We start from the raw sequence: 19,589 nt of genomic DNA on the forward strand, positions 1-19,589 counted from the left end.
CCGGACTGACATAACGTCCTAGGAGATACCGACGTGAGGGTGCAGCGTGATATGCAAGGTGAGGATACAGCGTTATGTGTTATTTAAAGGCACCCCGACTGACATAACGTCCTAGGAGATGCCGACGTGAGGGTGCATCGTGATATGCTAGGTGAGGATGCAGCGTTATGTGTTATTAAGAGGTGCCCAGGACTAACATAAGGTCGTAGGAACGCCTGCGGCGAAAATATAGCCCAGGTAGCCATTTACAGCCACTACGGGCAGATATTACGTTACAGATTTAAATCGCACAGAACCAATAACATTGTGTGAATTATATTTACTAACAAATCATAAAGTAAAATGACTCAGGAAAAAAATAAAAGGGGCCTTAGCCGCTTAAGCCTGCTCAAAGCTTGCACACCGGATTAAGAAGGTGGGGGGTTCGCATCCGGCGTGCGCCCCTCTTAAATCATCCGAGCTTACTTTCTCATCAATATGGGAGAAAAAAAGGGAGTAAAATACGCTAATAATGCACCATTTCCAACTAAAATTTAGCTAATATTGCTTAAATTTCATTGAGGTTATTGGGTAATCCAAAATCCCCAGGCAAACAGTTTACGCCATATAGTTTCGGTTCTGAGGAAGGGGCGCATGTCAAAAGGTTACGCCCTCTAACGCCATTTCTTTGAACCGCCCCTGGCATGAATCCTCATACTCAAACAGACCCCGGGTATTCAAAGGATAGAAAATTATCAGATGTTAGAAGCCATGGTTACTGTTTAATCGTGTTCTTAACTCAGAAATTGACACCAAACTGATGTTGTATAATATCTGCACTGTAATTTGCCAGGAGCGTTTAAATTGCAATACTCTGCATGTGCAAAACAATCCGGTATCAAACAATGAGCTATCTCATTCATCGGAATAGCTGCTTACAGAAACTGAGAGGTCAGTGTCCAATACCTATAACATATAGTCACTTAAACCAACCGTAGTGTCGAAATATAGATAAACCTTTAAATGCAGAGGAACACCTCCATTTATTAGATGGAACTGTACCTCTAAAATTAAAGGTGCACCTATATTAATGACAAAAAGTTGCAACCTTACACTTAAATTAAAATATTTAAAAAAGAGGTGCAGCTCTTTGTTTTAGACTGGCACTTTTAATTAAAAAGGTGCACCTCTTCATTTAAGATAAATGCTGACCTCTAAATTCAAAAGTGCACCTTTGTGTTATTAATTACATTTATTCAAAGTGGACTATTGATCCGAAGTGTATGCCATTGATACCTGCAGTGTGCAAACAGACAAGGTATGATCAGGCTATATCTTTCTTACAAGGAAGTTAATATTGTATTTGAATTAGAAAGTAGAAATACCAAGAGCAAAGGGTAAAAAGCGTTTATTAGTGGAAAAAGTGTTATAAGTGTTTGGTGTAAGTGAGCCTGACTGCTGACTGTGAACTAAGACATGGATAGTGATAGGGAGAGTGAGAGACTGTTTTCTCTGAGGTTGTCCCGAGTTATGGGGGATATAGGGGTCAACAGCCTGCTGATTGCCAGGAGGAGGAGAACACACCTGAGGATCGAAACTCTGAAGAATGTCAGAAGCTTGTTAGGAGATAAAAATGCTACTGAATACATATTTGGCAGTCAGAGTGAGGCGACAACAACTCCAGGAATGGAATCTGATACTGACCTCTTGTATAGTCAAAACAGTACTCATGTTGTTTTTGATTGGAAAGACTGGCATCATGGAAAGTCAAATCTGCTGGTGTTAAAGAATGAGCTAACTCCTCCTCAACACTGCTACTTACAGAGACTGAAAGGTGACTGTCCACTTCCGGTGGTACAACTAGAAGGTCCTGATGACGTCATGGACGGGGAAGGCAGAATACTAGTGGCTAATACCTGCAATGAACTACACGACTGGTTACAGAAAACAAGTGAATCTAGTGAAATAGTAAGACATGGTCCATCAATGACTTATGATAAAATGATTGACCATGTATCGGCTTACCATTGTGGTCAGCTGCCTAAAGAATGCATGTTTATGTTCAACAGGCCACGCCCTGGACACTGGCCAATGCATTGCACACTAGCGAAAGCCAGGGATGTAGGAGTATTCCTTGTGCCACAGGGATACACTGAGGGCCCAACTAAACCATCTATGTGTAGATCTACAGCATTCTTGGTTCCTCCAAAGTTAACCAGTTACCCTTATTCAAATTGGCAGTGGAGGTTTACAACGTCACTAATGGAACGACTTTTAATATTTGAGTTTAGCCATGTTCAAGTGAAAACATATACTCTTGCAAAAATGATAAGAAAAACTGTATTCAAGCCTATGTTTGGGAACAGATTTAGCACTTTTCACATTAAAACAGTGATGATGTTTACAATCGAAAACTATCCTCCAGATATATGGAGGGAAGACAACATTGTAAAATGTGTTTGTCTACTTTTGAAAACACTTAAAAGATGGTTGAAACAGAAGTACTGTCCCCATTTTACAATTTCTGGTGTAAATCTTTTCGTGGGAAAGTTACAAATTTGGGAACTTCCAAAACTGTGCAACATCATTTCCCAGTTAATCAACACAAAACTACAGTGTTTGTTTAATACTCGTATGGACAATATTGGTTTGAGATTGCTTAAATGCTCAGGTCTTGAACATTTATCGTATCAAAATGTGAGCACAAGAAACCAGACCAATGGTATTGTTCTACATGAACTACTGCATAAAGAAATAAGTATTTTTAGAGTTCATATCGATGATATGATAACTGATATTTCAGTTGATGACAGTTTAAGCCACTTGTTTATTTTACAAAGTTTGTTTGATTACCCGAGCGACTTAAAACAAGAAGTTGTTTCCTTGCTGACCCCATTCCTGTGCAGCACCCTTGCATCCATGCTGGCTTCAAGATGCATCTACCTGGGACAACCGATATCACAGGATATCTTCAAGCTGTACCAATTATCATTTGACTTAGACCTTATGTCCAGTAGGTTGAAATTTGCCTCGATGTTGTTCTGCAGAGGGCAGTATGATGAAGCTGCAACAGTGTTGACTTACTGTGAAGGACTGCTGGGACCAGAAATGTTTCAGTGCTGTGCACATTATGGAAGAATAAGCCTGAAACCAGGCACTGAGTTTAGGAACAAACTAACTGACTTGTCAAATACTGAAGTTGTACACAAACACACAATGTTGTGTATAACCTTCTCAAAAGAAGAAATAAACTGCATTCCACAACATCTTCAATTTGAAATGATATTAAATATGGAAGCTGAAGAAATACTTACATTTTACAGGTGGAAGAACAATGTAGTCACTGACTGCATCCCATTCCTGTACTACCTACAGTACATTACCTACAGAGAGCTACATATGCCCAGGATAGCACAGACAGCACTTCATAACCTACTGGAGTACACAACAGGACCACCACAAGGACACATAGACACAGCATTTAACATGTTGGCACACTGCTTTGAGCTGGAGAACAGGTTGGATTTGGCTTGGATGTACTACAACAGGTCATTGGAAATATATGACAGGGACAATGTTTCCATCTGGCATGCAGCCAGAATACTCCAGCAGTGTTTACATTAAGGGAAAATGACTTTTAAACATGTTGTCTCATTCTCTTTTGAATATTAGTTAACCACAGAAGCTTTTATTGTATAGGTGTTTTATGTATTAGAGAATAAATAAATATATATAAAGCTTCTTTAAAATAGTGTTCTCACCTTACAGTTTTTAAAGCAACAATAATATTTAAAGTGGCTTTGCTCTGCACGTGGTCAAGCCAGGTCATAAATCCAGTCCTGATCGTGTATCACTTGCTTTTTATTGTTAGCCATGCTGATCTTTCTAAAACTCTTAAGGTCTTTTTAAAGTTTTTCAGCATCCTAGTTTCACTGTTTTGCTGATATTAACGCCAAAAATTGTCTCAATGAAGACAAAATTTTTTTTGTCAAATCGATAATTCTGTGATAGTGCAGGACTAATAGCCATTTTTTGAAATTACAACAAAATTCAAATCGTCATGAATATGTTTTTCAGGTGTCAATATAAGTATTGATTGCGATTCATGAGATTTGCTCACAGTCCCAGCACGTTCATACAGCATAAAGGCAAGAAAAATGCGACCAATTCTTAGATTATATAATTTTCAGTCCAGATCAATACATCAAGGGTCATTACTATTGAAATTTCATGAAAGTATCCAGGTGCACAACATGCCATGCCAACCAGTATATCTAAAATTATGTGAGACTATGTGTAACATGTTATGCTATAAAGTTTCATGGGCATATATGTACTTGTAATCCTATGAAAATTCATGAGCATATGTATACATGATGTCCTATGAAAATTCATGAGCATATGATTACATGTTATCCTATGAAGTTTCATGAGCATATGTGTTGTTGTCATCCTATGAAAATTCATGAGCTTATGTGTACATTTTATCCTTTGAAGTTTCATGAGTATAAGTGTACATGAAATCCTTTGAAATTTCATAAGTATATGATTACATGTAACCCTATATGTAGTTCCATGAGCATATGTATAAATGTAAACCTATGAAGTTTCATAAGCATATGTGTAAATGTAATACTTTTGAAGCTTCATGAGAATAATTTATGTGTACATGTAATCCTATGAAGTTTCATGAACATGTGTGTACATGTTATTCTATGAAGTTTCACGTGAGTCAATGTTTCTCAGACTTTACCGTCCCCATTTTAAACAACGTCATTAGAGCCCTTAATCTATAGTCAGACCAAGTGAAATGTCAAACAGAATCACACATGCACAAATTCCTATAGATGCTGATCATTAGTTTTATGAAGTTTTAAGAAGTGGGTCTAAAATATTTGTGGGTACACCTACATATGACGAATGTTTCAGACGTAATGGCATTCGTACGGACTAGAAGCATTCGAATCACATTTTAAAAGGTGTAAGTTTTGAAACAATATTCATTTTAAGGGTATGTGAAATTGAGAAACAGGGGTGTCTTATCTAATTTAAGTTTCATAATTATGAAAAAACAATATTCCTAAAATACCTTACATTCGACATTTCTGAAAAACTGGTTAATAGTAGGCAAGCAATGACTCTATATTTAGGACACTGCGAAGCGTTCAGATAATTTACACTCCCTCAGTATCCTATCAATGTACAAAATGTCCAATAATTACTGAGCGATAACCTCCAATTTTGTGTTGGATACCGGATGTGGCGTTAGAGGGGGCATTATTTAGGGGCATAACCTTTTAACTTGTATCCCTTCCTCAGAATGGAAATTGATTTGGTTTAACTGTTGGTAGGATTCTTTGGGGTAGTCCCTCTAAAAACATGTAGCCATTTCTAGACCAAAATGGTGCATTTAAGGCGTATTATTAGCGGAGGGGGCAGCGACAGATGCCCACCCTCATGGTATCTCTAGTGGTGGTTTTATTTAATTTTCATTTTATGGATATAATACTTGACATTGACTTTGACTTTGAAATTGATCTCGTCTCATGCATAATATAACCAACTAGGAAACAAAAGCTTTCGAATACAATAGGCTTTTAAGGTAGTAAGATTCTAATGGGCATCATTTTAATCTATGATCAGCTTGATAATGTCTTAATGTGTATCATTACCTGGATGCAAAAACAAAATTTAAAAAAAATACCGTCAATTAACAATTTCATTTAATCTTAAATTACCCTACCCACAGTTCACATTTGTTCTATACAAACGATATCAACCAAGAGACGAGAACAATCTTTCATTTCATTTATTTTTCAACATTTTGGTAATCATTTGGTAGCCAATCACTTACTGTACTAAAATAGCCATATGCTATAACAATTTTAACACATTGTTTTGATCGCGTGAAATTTGAATCTTTGTTTTGAAGCAAAATCAACATGTTTTAGATATACTCATGACCTGTTCTTTATTAATAATTAACTTAAACCTTTTTCGGAAAATTATGTCAACAAATCAAAATGTTTTACCGTTTAAGATTCTTTTTAAGAGGTTAAACCCAACCACCTATTTCAACCATGTCTGCAAGTAAAGAAATCTTCAAACAAGCTGAGTTTTGAATATATGTGTGGAAATAGTTTCAATAACTTATAATGAAAATATTTGTGCTTCTTAATCGATTTGAGCATCTACCTTGAAACCATCCAAAAAAAATTATAATCTTTACTTATTAATGGTATGACTGCTTAATTTTTTTCAGTACATGTGCTAACCATTTAATGAAACCTCCCCCCATCAAAGCATAATGAGTTGCGCATATAATACTCGTGGATAGATATGCTGTGGTCATGTTATATAAGGCAAACATTTTTTACATGTAAACAACGACAATTTTGTGAGAGCCTTAGCCTATAAACGTTAGTGAAAGTTCTTTGAATAATTAATTTCAGAAATAAAAAGCTCTTGCTCGTTTTTATCCTTTTGAATGCCTTTAGCTTGTTCATCTAAATTCGTGGTCACCAGGGGACATAATTTGTTTTTAGGATTATACGGAATACCTAATTGAGTACTGGTCCTGAATTATGAGTTGGACTGAATAAAGTGTATTGAAGTTATATAGATGTGTAAATGCCAATTTGCCCTCAATTCATCGACTGATATATGGTGTAATCGATATTAAATTCCTATTAGATGGCTTATGAGATACCGATCAATTCATTGAATGATATATGGTGTATTCGATATTAAATTCCTATTAGATGGCTTATGAGATACCGATCAATTTATCGACTGATATATGGTTTATTCGATATAAAATTCCTATTAAAGGGCTTATGAGATACCGATCAATTCATCGACTGATATATGGTTTATTCGATATAATATTCCTATTAAAGGGTTTATGACATACCGATCAATTCATCGACTGATATATGGTGTATTCGATATTCAATTCCTATTAGATGGCTTATGAGATACCGATCAATTCATCGACTGATATATGGTTTATTCGATATAAAATTCCTATTAGATGGCTTATGAGATACCGATCAATTCATCGACTGATATATGGTTTATTCGATATAAAATTCCTATTCAAGGGCTTATGACATCTCGATCAATTCATCGACTGATATATGGTTTATTCGATATAATATTCCTATTAGATGGCTTATGAGATACCGATGAATTCATCGACTGATTTAGGGTTTATTCGATTTAAAATTCCTATTAGATGGCTTATGAGATACCGATCGATTCATCGACTGATATATGGTGTATTCGATATTAAATTCCTATTAGATGGCTTATGAGATACCGATCAATTCATCGACTGATGGTTGATGAGATATAATTCAAATCTTTGCTAAATGGTCCACGAGATGCCAATCAATTCATCGCAGCATAAATTGTTTATCAGATAAACATTAAATTCCTGCTAAATTGATAATGAGCTACCAAAAAATCGCCTGATAAAAAGTCTATTAAAAAACTACTTCTTTCCATTTCTCGTTCATCCTATGAATAGCAAGCTGAAGCTGAAAATATTGACCATGATTTTAAGAAAAATATAAAAGACAGCACACATGTGAAGAAAGTTAGATAACCTTGATTTTGCTATAATATTTATAGAGTTATTTCCCTTGATTAACGGATTACTGTCGGCAGCAGGTTGCCGTGCGCTTGTTAACCATAAACTATAATTGAACAGCGAAAGGCAGAAATAGATCATCAGTCTATGAAATTCTGAGAAAAAAATCAGTTATTGGCATCAGTTCATATCAGATATGATTTGTGTGGATAAGAAATGCAAATATAACCTTAAAAGTTCCAACCACTTTTTCTGCAGTATTATTCATAGCAACAGGAAATGATGATTTCGAATGTTTGCATACGTCACAATAACTACAAGACCCCTTTCTTCTTCTTGCGGCTAATGTTCTGAATTCTTACGAAAAAGTGTTTACACAAATTCAGTTATAAGTACAAAGCAATAAATATTTGCACATGTTTTTGAATATGATTTATTTGACAATCTGCAGTACAAAAGTATTCCAAACAATAATCATACATTACATGAAATAAAACTTAACAAAGTGCATGTGTAACCATGTATACAGTGAATGATGTCAATGACGTATGTATGACCATTATTAATTACAAGTTAAAAAAAAGCTTATTAAAACCATCCCTGTTCTTTGAGTACGCATTAATCTATACAATGAAATAAAACAATTTCTACCAATCACTCCAGAGGGAAAATTCTCAAATGCTGTTCGAAGATGGCGCACTTCACAAAGGACATAATCATTAATTCCAATCAAATAAGAGTTGTTTACCTTTATTTGCTGTTCCCAACAACATAACTGAAGGCTGATGAAAGTCCTGTGAGAAGATGCTAAGAGATCAAGAACTACGTCTTTTACATGACAGTGTCTTGCACACAAAACTTAAACCTATAATTGTGACAACGACACATAGGTGACTAAAAGTCCTCTTTATTCATCAAATAAAAAGATATTCACATGTATAAGTTAGTTTGTTAAAATTGGACAACATAAAGTTCTGTCAATAAATACAGAATAAACTTTGAAATCCTACGTGCATAAGTTGTTAGTTTTTAAATGTATTGAAAGTGGTTAACATTGAGTCATAATTAAAAACATTACTGTTAGTGGAAATGGACCAAACTTGAACCATAGACAGTTTGATTATTTTTAATACTTGTTGTCTTTGTCCTCTTAACAATATATACCAAGAAAAACGTTGTATTAAACCAATGTTCTTATCAGTTGTACCTTTTTTTGAAACAGTTGTTGTCATTAACATCAAATCAACCTTGTATTTAACACATTTTCATATTAGTTGTGTCTTCTTTGCATTATAATCAATCCCCATAAATGATATTAAGTCATTACTTATTGTTGATTTATAACTACAGCCAATTGTATACAAGAGGTTTAATTCTCTGCTTTGATCAAAATTAGTCTTAATGTTAAAAGATCGGCCAATATTTATGTGATAATGTTTATTAACCATACAAATAACCTGTGGGCAACCAATTGGATGCTTGTGTTATTACCCTTGAAGTGACGTCATAAATATATTCTATAATCTATGATATCAATAACCCATTCGTAGTCTTTCAATATACAATATATATTACACTCGTAAACTAAAATTGATAAATCAATTGAAGAAAACTTGTTTAATAAATTCCATATTGAATTGCTACTTATATTATAAACTCTATATACATGATGAAATATAATTACAAAATTGAGAACGCAAGGTGACATGTATACTTCATATCAGTATATATGTATTGCACATTATAAAATATGTTCACCCAATGTTGAAGAACATGGGAATGTAGATGGTATCTAAATGAAAAACATGCCCGCTTCTTTTCTTTTTACCATGTACACATATAATAAACATAAAAATATGATTATATGAATATGTGAGAAATTTTATCACACGATCATATGTATGTAATATCTATAAAAATGACAAATAGAATAATGTAAAATTTCCATAAAACTGAAAACATCACAACAAATGTGCCCTTATAAATATATATAAAAATGAGGTCTGAAAATCGCTTTGATAAAATTCATGAAAGCAAAATCTGAGTTATTGTTTACATAGGGTCCATTTGTTATAGACAACACAGAAAGGCTCGAGTCGTACCTCAGATATTAAACCTTCTGTAAACATTGACCCTGATTACTTGGTCCATAGTTAATTTAACAATGTGAGAAAAGACCAACTTATTTGGATACAAAAATGATTGACTGTTGTCGAAGATCGATCGTTGTGATCGCTGAAAATCGATTGCATAATCCTGGATTCTATTGCATAATCCTGGAATCGATTATATGAAGGTAGCTGAATTCTATAAAATAGAAACTAAAAATTGAAAAGTAACACTATATATATTTTCATTAAAACCCCAGCTCTTATCACTAAGCTTATCATTGAAAAAATATTTTTTAAACAACAAAAATAGCATTCTAATTTGCGTCCATGTTCATTCATTGTTAGGTACATATATCATTAGTTTAATGCAGCTTGTTATTCTATTATGCCACTTTAGTTTTCTGATTATCTATTATAATTTTAGACCTATTTACAATCATTACAAATTACATTATCACCAGACACCTAGTCATTTCAATTATTTATGAAGTTATATAATAAAATATATGAATGTGCCTTGTGCACTTAAAATACATGTAAAGGTTTTATAATCCATGACTCTTGCTCTTAGCACACAAAACAACATAAAGGTAAAAACAGTTTTGATCGTTCACAAAAATTAAACAAGGGCATTGGTATATCACTGTGCCACCCAAAAGTAGTAACATGGTTATATGAAAATCATAAAAATATTATTTGTTTATTAAATTATTATGTATTATATATTTATCTTGATTTATTACCTTTTGAGTTTTTTTTTAATTAAATATATTACATCTGAAAATAAGTTAAACATAAAATATGGACACTCTGACATTCTTTCCGTATTACCATTATCTGATATTGTATCACACAGTAGCCTAAAGTGCTTGTGAAAAATTGAAAGATATATTATGAAACAATAGGAATACTAGATCATGTAGCATGACAACTGCAGTGAATTCTTCAACACTGTCATGTTCTTATCCTAGATGTTTCTTTTAAGTATTAAGTACCAATAACTGTTGCTTGTGGTTTCGACAATAAACCACAATCATAACAACTATTATTGCCAAGCCATTTCAAATATTCCTTCATGAAAGTAAAACATGCTTCATCGTCAACATAATTAAAATTCCTATTTCAAATCGTAACACAAATTGGTCTTCGTCAAACCGATAAAGGGCCCATGCCAGTACATAAAAAGGCCTTGATCACAACAGCACTGTATTCCATACCTATTAAAAGTAATCAGACAAGTATCACTCCTGTGCTTCTTATTTTTAATTTTGTGTCACACATTCACAAATGCGAGCGCCATTTGTCCCTTTTTAAATATCACATAAGTCCAAGCTCATTGTTCCCGTTTGAATATTGGCAACGCACAGTTTAACCCTGTTCCTAATGATTATTTACAGCTTAAAATTATATGTGTCCCTTTAATCACAATTTCCAAACCATGTGCATCCCTTGGTTATTTTGTGTTCCATAAATTACACCTTCCGTGCCTCGTGTTCCCTTGATCAATTAAAATCACACAATTATAATATTTTGTGTTTCCCCTTCAATCACACAAGTCCGAGCCCCACGTGTCCTCGATTTATGTATGTCCCTATAATCACACCAGTCCAAACCCCGTGTTTCCCTCGGTTATTGCTATCAACAGAGACCTGTGGAGCTGCTCTATGCCGTCATAATCTGGCAGACACAGGTTGTTGAAACTGAAATTATAGAATATTCCTTTTACATTCAAGTCTGTTTTGAGAGTAATCCATACATTACGTATTTTCTTATATTAAACTAGAGTTACTGTTATATAACTTCAAGTTGTCGTCATTTTGCCTTACTCATTTAGCCGTTTTCCGAACAATAAATAAAATCTTCATTTTGGAGACGGATGTGTCATCTAACGTGAGTTGAATTTTAATACCAAAATTAATGAAATTCTTATGGAAAAGTAAAAAAGATTGCTAGTGGATGGCTTTTAAACTTTTAACATGTTTAATACTAAATAAATTCATTTAAGATCCTCCTTGTATGTTTGCTTATAAGACATGTCATATGTTAAATTTCATGAAATCGATACTTATAGTAATAGTAAGTGTATGTGTAAACATTATAAAAGGTTCTATTTTATGCAATCCTCCTTTTTACAAACTTTAAAATGAACTTCATTCTGAAACAAAACTGAAACCTTTCTTATCTAAAAAGCAATGTAATCATAGTATTCATCAATGACTTGTTCATATTATTTTCAATAAAAACTGTAGTTAGCTGATTATCCCGCTCACCATGTGTGTGCAGTTGGCAGAGTGTTGTAAGTGTATCCTGGAGATATCTGAAACTTGGGCACAAGCTCTGCAAACCCTCCAGGAGGAAGTTGGGAACACCCCGTCGTAAACTGAAGGAGGCGCGCCATTTGTTCATCACTGAAACTGCCGATAACCGTCCAAAACCACTCTAGTACCTGTGTAAAATGGTCCGTCATGTAAAGTTCACAGTTAACATGTTTTGGAGTTTTAAATGAATACACAACTTCACTTATTTCCGTGTACATGAGATGGCCTGGTATGCAAAAGATAACAATAATATTTGGCAATCAAATAATAAACGTTATAAAGTTAAAACTGAAAAGAAGCCTAACTGGAAAGATCAGAAAAGAAAACATAACAACTACAAGTAAGAAACCATATGGAATACAATAACAGGTATTACAAATTAAATTGTGTAAACATTATTATTATTTAACGTGACAACTAACATTACTTTCTGCCAGTTGTGAAGTTTGTCTTACTCTATGTTTTGCTATTATTCTGAAAAGAGTATTTTCCAAACTGGGCCAAAGCCTCTCCTCCTTACCCGTCGGAATGTTTGAGTTGATCCATTGACCACATGGTTGTTTTTCAGGTCCGCTACACTGTATTTCCTCATACCACACATTAACAACTGAAATGGTGACAAACTTTCCTATGAATTTTTAAATAAATGAACAGATCATACAAGTAGGCAACATCACATACACAATTAAACTCTATTTAAACTATCGTGCTTCAAATAATTCTGTATAAGTTTGAGTCAATGGTTGTCGGTCTTTTTTTAAATCAATCAATGGACCTCACCAAATACGTTTGTTAGCCCGAGTGATGGAACTTTATTTTCTTTGATTTTTTCTTCGTAAAACAAACAAACTAAAAAAAGCACAACAAAGAAGAAGTTTGAAGGGCTAAACCATTTCGCAATGTGTTCTGGTGGCGCTTTAGGATATAAATTGATTATACCCCTACGATTTATTGTATGTGTACTGTGTCGTTTGAGGAGTTTTGTGCTGTTGTTCCATGTATGTGGTTTGTGATTGTTTGTTTTTATATTCTTTGTCTTTGGCGTTTACCCTGTGTCATTAAACATGGTTTATGTTTAATCTTTCGACTACTGTGTTTATTTCTGTGGTTTTTTCATATAAATATTGGGTTCAAAAATCAGCAGGATCGAAACTGAATTTCTTATACAGTATCCTTTTGAGAGGTCTCTAGATTTCAAATTTGATTACTAACAACAAATTAAATAACAATCAAATGCAACCAATAACTTTATTAATAAGCAAAAAGATTCGCTGAAAGACAAATAACAATCCAGGGTAACTATCAAATGATGATATTAACCTATAAGTTATTATACTAGTAATCCTTTAATTGAAAGTAAGACTAGAAAACCTACCTCCAGTTCATTTTCATCAAATATGCTGAGAAGGTTGTCTGGTATGAGTTCATTAAGGCCCTTGAGAAAGGCTTCTATCGGCTCTCTTACGGCCGTCGCAAGTCGATACTGGGCCAGTTGGTCGAGATATTGTAACTTGTTTTCATTGGTCACGGCCTGCTTGCTACCACCGGGTATCAAGTCTACCACCTAAAACATTGGTGAAACATACTTCTTATCATCCTTTCTCTAAAGCCTTTAGGGCCCTCTTATCAACAAAAATGATAAAATATTGTTATTTGATTGATAATTTAGTCTGCCAGTGCCACACATGAAATACAGCATTTGACAACTCTTTGCAAAAACATTTAAAGCATGACGTAATGAACCATAGCATAAAAATACGCCAATAAAGAATGGTGAACAAAACTTTTTCTTTGAAACGTCGAAACTGACTGTCCGAAGACGCCATTTAGGCAGTCAACACTGACTTATTGTTCAGTGCAAAATGACACGGAGATCGTGCTTTGTTTAACTGATTGACTGCTGTTTTGCAAATAGTACTTCATCATATTTGCAAAAAACTTCGCTAAAAAAAAAATCAAATCATCATCTTCTAAATAGAAATTATCACTACCCGATAAAGTAGAATGGTTCCAATATTTGTATACTGACCTTGAAAGTTTAATAATGACCTTGTGACTGTAGGTGAGTTTCATTTGTTCTTCAAAGGCTACTTTTAAATTAAGTTCAAATTGAATTATTTTTTTCCATCATTGATCATACAACATAAATAAGATCTGCTTGATAATTTAAATCTTCCAAGTTTAAACTATGGATCAGAAATTTAGGGATTGAATAATTCCCTTTTTTTTAAAGAGTTCATTTATTTTCAGTTCATCTGTAGAGAGCTTGGTAGATCATTTTTTTAAGTCGAAAAGCAGTTAATGTTATTAGTTGAAAATTATAAAAGTAGAGAACATAAATATAATTAAGGTTTTAATCTTTCATGTGTAGCGACCTAGGAACCAAATTGAAAGTCATGGGCGAAATCTGTAAAGACTTTGTTACAATCTCTTTGCTTTTTTATTATGCTTGATTAAATCAAGGTGTTAGTGATAAAATCATATAGTTACACGAGTTAAAGATCAGAATAAATGATAAATTTATTCAAAACTGGATGACTGAGCTAAATTATAAATCGCGAGCAAGATTCTATACAATGTATGGCAATTTTATGCTGCAACATTACTTGAATGTTGTTAATATAATTAAATTGAGACAACACCTATGTCAATAAAAAAGCTAAGAGTATCATCTCATAGATTAGAAGTTGAAGCAGAAAGATAGCATAGACTTGAACCCTAATCTCATCAAGAATTATCGAGTGCTTTGTATTAGAAGACGAATTTTTTTTTCAAATACCTTTGTACAAAGACTTAAGAAACACAATTATGTAGATGAATATTACTGAAAAAAACAAAATGTACCAAAAGTTTATTGAATTAATGCAATCAAAAAATGTTAAAGTGAATAGCAAATTAGCCTTTCATGTGCATTTAGTTAAAGAAATACGTACCATTGCTATTATGACTAATATATATAAAAAAAAAAATTAAAATGTACGTTTAATCTTTCGACTTCTGTGCTTGTTTCTGTACTTTTTTCATATAAATATTAACACATGCTGATCTTTCGCTCTCACATACTTGATATATTGACATGTTTCGTGTTACCTTTATCTCTATTTATACTACTCATTTGATTTTGTAGTCTAAGTAAAATATATTTTCTTTATACGCATCTTATTAATATTGCATTGATCTATTGACTGCTTATATATATATTTATATATTTGTCACAGATGTATACTCATGGACATTATGTCTACATTTATTTCTGAATGAATTTTCAAACTTTTAATATAATTTTAGTTCATAAAATTCTAATTGAATTATTTTATTGTACACATTTTCATATTTTATTGTACACATTTTCAAAAACTATAATAATGACTGTATTGACCAATCATACATTATGATTGATAATACCAACCTTGACTGTTCCCTGATTACCCTGTGACCCTGGTAAATACTCTTCTTCAGCGAAGGTCAGTTCCATCCCCTCGATGTCATTTTCTTCAATGTACTTTATCTTTGTCTTGTATAACTCGGGGTCGTCGGTCTCAAAGTACTGAAAATGTCAGTTAATCGATGTAAAAAATTGTGGTAGAATATATACTGAAAATATAAGGGTTCATTTGAAGAAAGGGACACAAAATAACAATAGCAAAAAGTTTAAACATAAACCCGGTTTAATGGCACTGGGTAAACGCCAAAGACATAGAAAACAAAATCACAAACAAGAAACATAGAAGAACAGTGTTCAGTTATAAATAAAAGATGCCTTTAAGAGGAAATTAATATTTCATTCAGTAAAAATATAGATGTAAGCAAGATGATGGTAATCCTATAAAAATTCATACAATGAAATCAAAGCTCAAAACTTTCATAAACATATTCATATTTCGAATACAGATTTTTTATATTCACTATTATAGCATGTTTGACACACTTCAAAGCAAAGGACTAAATAATTTTACAACTTGACATTGCATACTTTGTAAGTTTTAAAACGTCCAATATTTCACTCATATGCAGATGTCTAAAAACATTGAGAAGGTGCATTCAAGAAAATATACATTATAAATGAATATATTAAAACACTCACCTTATAATGTACTCTGAGACCGATCAATTGAGCAAGAAATGAGCGTGAGAATCTCGCCTTAACGAGCTGTCGGTATGAGAGTCTATGAGACGACCCGCGCGCAGACTCGTACAAACACTTCCCAACAATTTTACCCGCAAACTCAAACATCTTGAGATCATCGTCACTTCTCCGGTGTCTGTCAGGATGGACCTGAAAGAGGAAGCATGCACATTTTCAATAATATTCATTTACAACGTCAAGTCAAGTTTAATTTTGCTAGTTATATTTAAAAACAAGTGACTTTATTTGATGATGTCGACGTCATTTATGATATTAAACATTTTTAATTGTTTTGTTGTTTTTTAAAAAAGATCATTCACATATCATAAAAACTTTTCAGGCTGTACCAGTCTTTTAGTGAAAATCAAGATACTTACAAAATGCTGATAGACCCTAAATGACAACCCTAACAACTTATGCACATTCTTCAGATCTCTTTTTCTATTATCTGTATCCTAAAGGGTTCTGACAAGCACCTACCAGCCCCTGACTATCCTCTGATGGTCGACAAAACAGCCCTGCCACTGACGGGTCAAACAAATGAACACACACAGTCTCAAACCATTCTCGTCTTAATCCACCCCAGTCTAGACCTATAAAGAAAGCAAACAAAATACACACATTATCTTGAACCATTTTTGTCTTAAACCACCCCAGTCTAGACCTATAAAGAAAGCAAACAAATTACAAACATTATCTTGAACAATTCTCATCTTGAACCACCCCAGTCTAGACCTATAAAGAAAGCAAACAAAATACACACATTGTCTTGAACCATTCTCGTCTTAAACCACCCCAGTCTAAACCTAAAAAGAAAGCAAACAAAATACAAACATTATCTTGAACAAATCGCGTCTTAAATCACCCAAGTCAAGACCTATAAAGAAACCAAACAAAATACATGCATTGTATTGAACCATTTTCGTTTTAATCCACCCCAGTCTAAACCTAAAAAGAAAGTAAACAAAATACACACATTATTTTGAACCATTCTCGTCTTAATCCACCCCAGTCTAGACCTATAAAGAAAGCAAACAAACAACACACATAATTTGCTTTGAACCATTCTAGTCTTAATCCACCCCAGTCTAGACCTAGAAAACAGGAAACAAAATACACACATTGGCTCAAACCATTCTTGTCTTAATCCACCCCAGTCTAATCCTATAAAGAAAGCAAACAAAATACACACATTGTTTTGAACCATTCTCGTCTTAATCCACCCAAGTCTAGACCTAGAAAACAGCAAACAAAATACAAACATTGTTTTTAACCATTCTCGTCTTAATCCACCTTAGTCTAGACCTATAAATAAAGCAAACAAAATACACACATTGTTTTGAACCATTCTCGTCTTAATCCACCCCAGTCTAAACCTATAAAGAAAGCAAACAAAATACACACATTGTTTTTTTACCATCCTCGTCTTAATCCACCCCTGTCAAGACTGATAAAAAGCAAATAAATGTACAAACACTGTCTCAAGTGACTATCGTCTTAATCCACCTCAGTAGAGACCTAAAGTAAGAACAGAAACACACACAATTTCGAACCATTTTCGTTAAAATCATCCCTAGTCTAGACCTGAAGAGAAAGCAAACAAATTAAAACAAGCTTCTCAATCCATTGTCGTCTTAAATCACTGAAGCCTAGACCTAGATAGAAACATAACACATGAAAACAAGTCAAAGTAGAACGTTTAAGTAGCATCGTTACAAACAATAAAACATCTTACCCTGTTCCCCAATGAAAGTTATCTCGAAGTTTTTACACCAGTCTCCCACATCGAAACCTTTGGTTGCCTTGAAGGACTGAAATATAATGTATAATATGTCATATTAATAAACAATGTAATAATAAATCTCTTTAAACTGTATTTCTATTGTTGCAATTGATTTCCTATAAAAACGGAGACCATTTTATTAAGAAACCGAGTCAATGCCTAGTAAAGATTTTTGTCAGTGCAGTAAGTAATGAGAGTTCAAAATCTCTCCTTGATACAAGCTCACTCCTTGATTTATTCAAGAAGCAAGCTCAGATCTTATTGCAAAACTTTATAAACTTAAGCATTTTCATTTTGGTAATTATGTTACATGTAGTTCATTTAAAAAACATGCAAGATATTTCAAAAATCTAATCAAGCAATACAAAAGATAGTCTTTATTATAACTGATAAACTCCACCATGTAAACTGTTTTATTATTAAGTACCAGTTAATGTATGTAAGTATATTAAAGAATCTAAAACTCAGTTAACCAATAACTTATCATCTATTATCTTACGCTCTGTAGGACCTTTCCCCTGTCAATTTTCAGTATGGTCGTATTATACGACCGGCGCTGGTGTAACGTTCGAACTTCATGGTAGAAAAATGTCTGTTTATCTTGAAATGTCTCCGAGCCCCCTGTGACAAATAATGCCCATAATAGAATGAGAATATGGAGGGTTTATCCCTGTTTGGTAAATTAAATATAACATTCTTTCTGTATCAGCGTATTTTTTTTTGTTTTTAAATTTTTGACAAAGGCTTAAAGTGAAGACAAATCAGGCTTATGAAATGAATACATTTATTTCCTTTGACAAATCTGATAATAAAATATTTTCACTACAACATATAAAATGCATTTCTTTTACACTCTGATTCACACAATTCATATACTTCAAAACTCAATTAACACATGGTTTGTTCGGTGTTCCCCTTCCCACATTTTTAGTTCATCACTGTGAACCTTCATGGCTAGTTTCTTCAAAATCCTATAATGCATGGTCAATATTCAGCAAGGTTCAATTCGGATGGACGCAATAGCACACTGACGCATGCATGCAAGGACAAATGGACAGACAGGGTGATTTCATTAGAACAACCGCAATATAAGTCATGCCCTAAAAAGAAACAAAAAAATAATGACCACTAGAGAGGCTGAACGTATTTGGGTCGCAGGTATTTTGAGTCGGAAAACACCAAACAAAGTGAATTGTGGCTTTATTATATTATTTTGTAAAATTATAAAATAATTGATTTGGAAAAGAATGCAGGATAAGCATTTCACCATACCAATATTTTTTAGGAGGAATTTAGTGAAGGTCGCAGCTATAACACTCCGATCCTTCGCAGCAAGCATTATAGGGGGTTGAGAACCATCGTCTATCGTGAACACATAACTGCCTAACACGTTGTTGAACCCGCTAAAGCTGAACTGGAATCAAGATATATTAATAATTTAGTTAAATTTCACAGTCCATTTCAAGTCTGACTAACATTTAATATTTATTAACTTTGACATGAAAACCACTGTCGTTTAGGTTTTTTAAACCCTGGCGAAAAAGGGGCATTACTCACCAATAATTCAATCCAGGATTAACGGTTATTGTTGACAGGTTTTATTGAGATATAACATGGGTCAAAGGTTAAAAGTAGATGCAAATAAGAATAAGAGACACTATGGTTATGAAAATAAACG

At 33.5% G+C, this 19,589-nt stretch overlaps 1 protein-coding gene across 2 annotated transcripts in view; it reads right to left on the minus strand.

The window, feature by feature from the left end:
* Positions 1-8,464: 8,464 nt before the first annotated feature.
* The window catches only part of LOC128209082 (apoptosis-resistant E3 ubiquitin protein ligase 1-like), a 43,756-nt gene continuing 32,631 nt past the window's right edge, over positions 8,465-19,589 (minus strand). For both annotated transcript variants that reach the window (XM_052912926.1, XM_052912925.1), the window contains exons 10-19: positions 19,184-19,325; positions 18,411-18,532; positions 17,864-17,939; positions 16,609-16,721; positions 16,087-16,278; positions 15,412-15,549; positions 13,378-13,566; positions 12,523-12,609; positions 11,955-12,130; positions 8,465-11,384 (exon numbers count right to left, since the gene is read on the minus strand). In XM_052912926.1, coding sequence (XP_052768886.1) covers positions 11,282-11,384; positions 11,955-12,130; positions 12,523-12,609; positions 13,378-13,566; positions 15,412-15,549; positions 16,087-16,278; positions 16,609-16,721; positions 17,864-17,939; positions 18,411-18,532; positions 19,184-19,325 — 1,338 coding nt within the window. In that variant the 3' untranslated portion in view covers positions 8,465-11,281. The remainder of the gene's footprint in view (positions 11,385-11,954; positions 12,131-12,522; positions 12,610-13,377; positions 13,567-15,411; positions 15,550-16,086; positions 16,279-16,608; positions 16,722-17,863; positions 17,940-18,410; positions 18,533-19,183; positions 19,326-19,589) is intronic.

Source organism: Mya arenaria, chromosome 11 (assembly GCF_026914265.1).
Source record: "Mya arenaria isolate MELC-2E11 chromosome 11, ASM2691426v1".
In the NCBI taxonomy this organism is placed as follows: Eukaryota; Metazoa; Mollusca; class Bivalvia; order Myida; family Myidae; genus Mya; species Mya arenaria.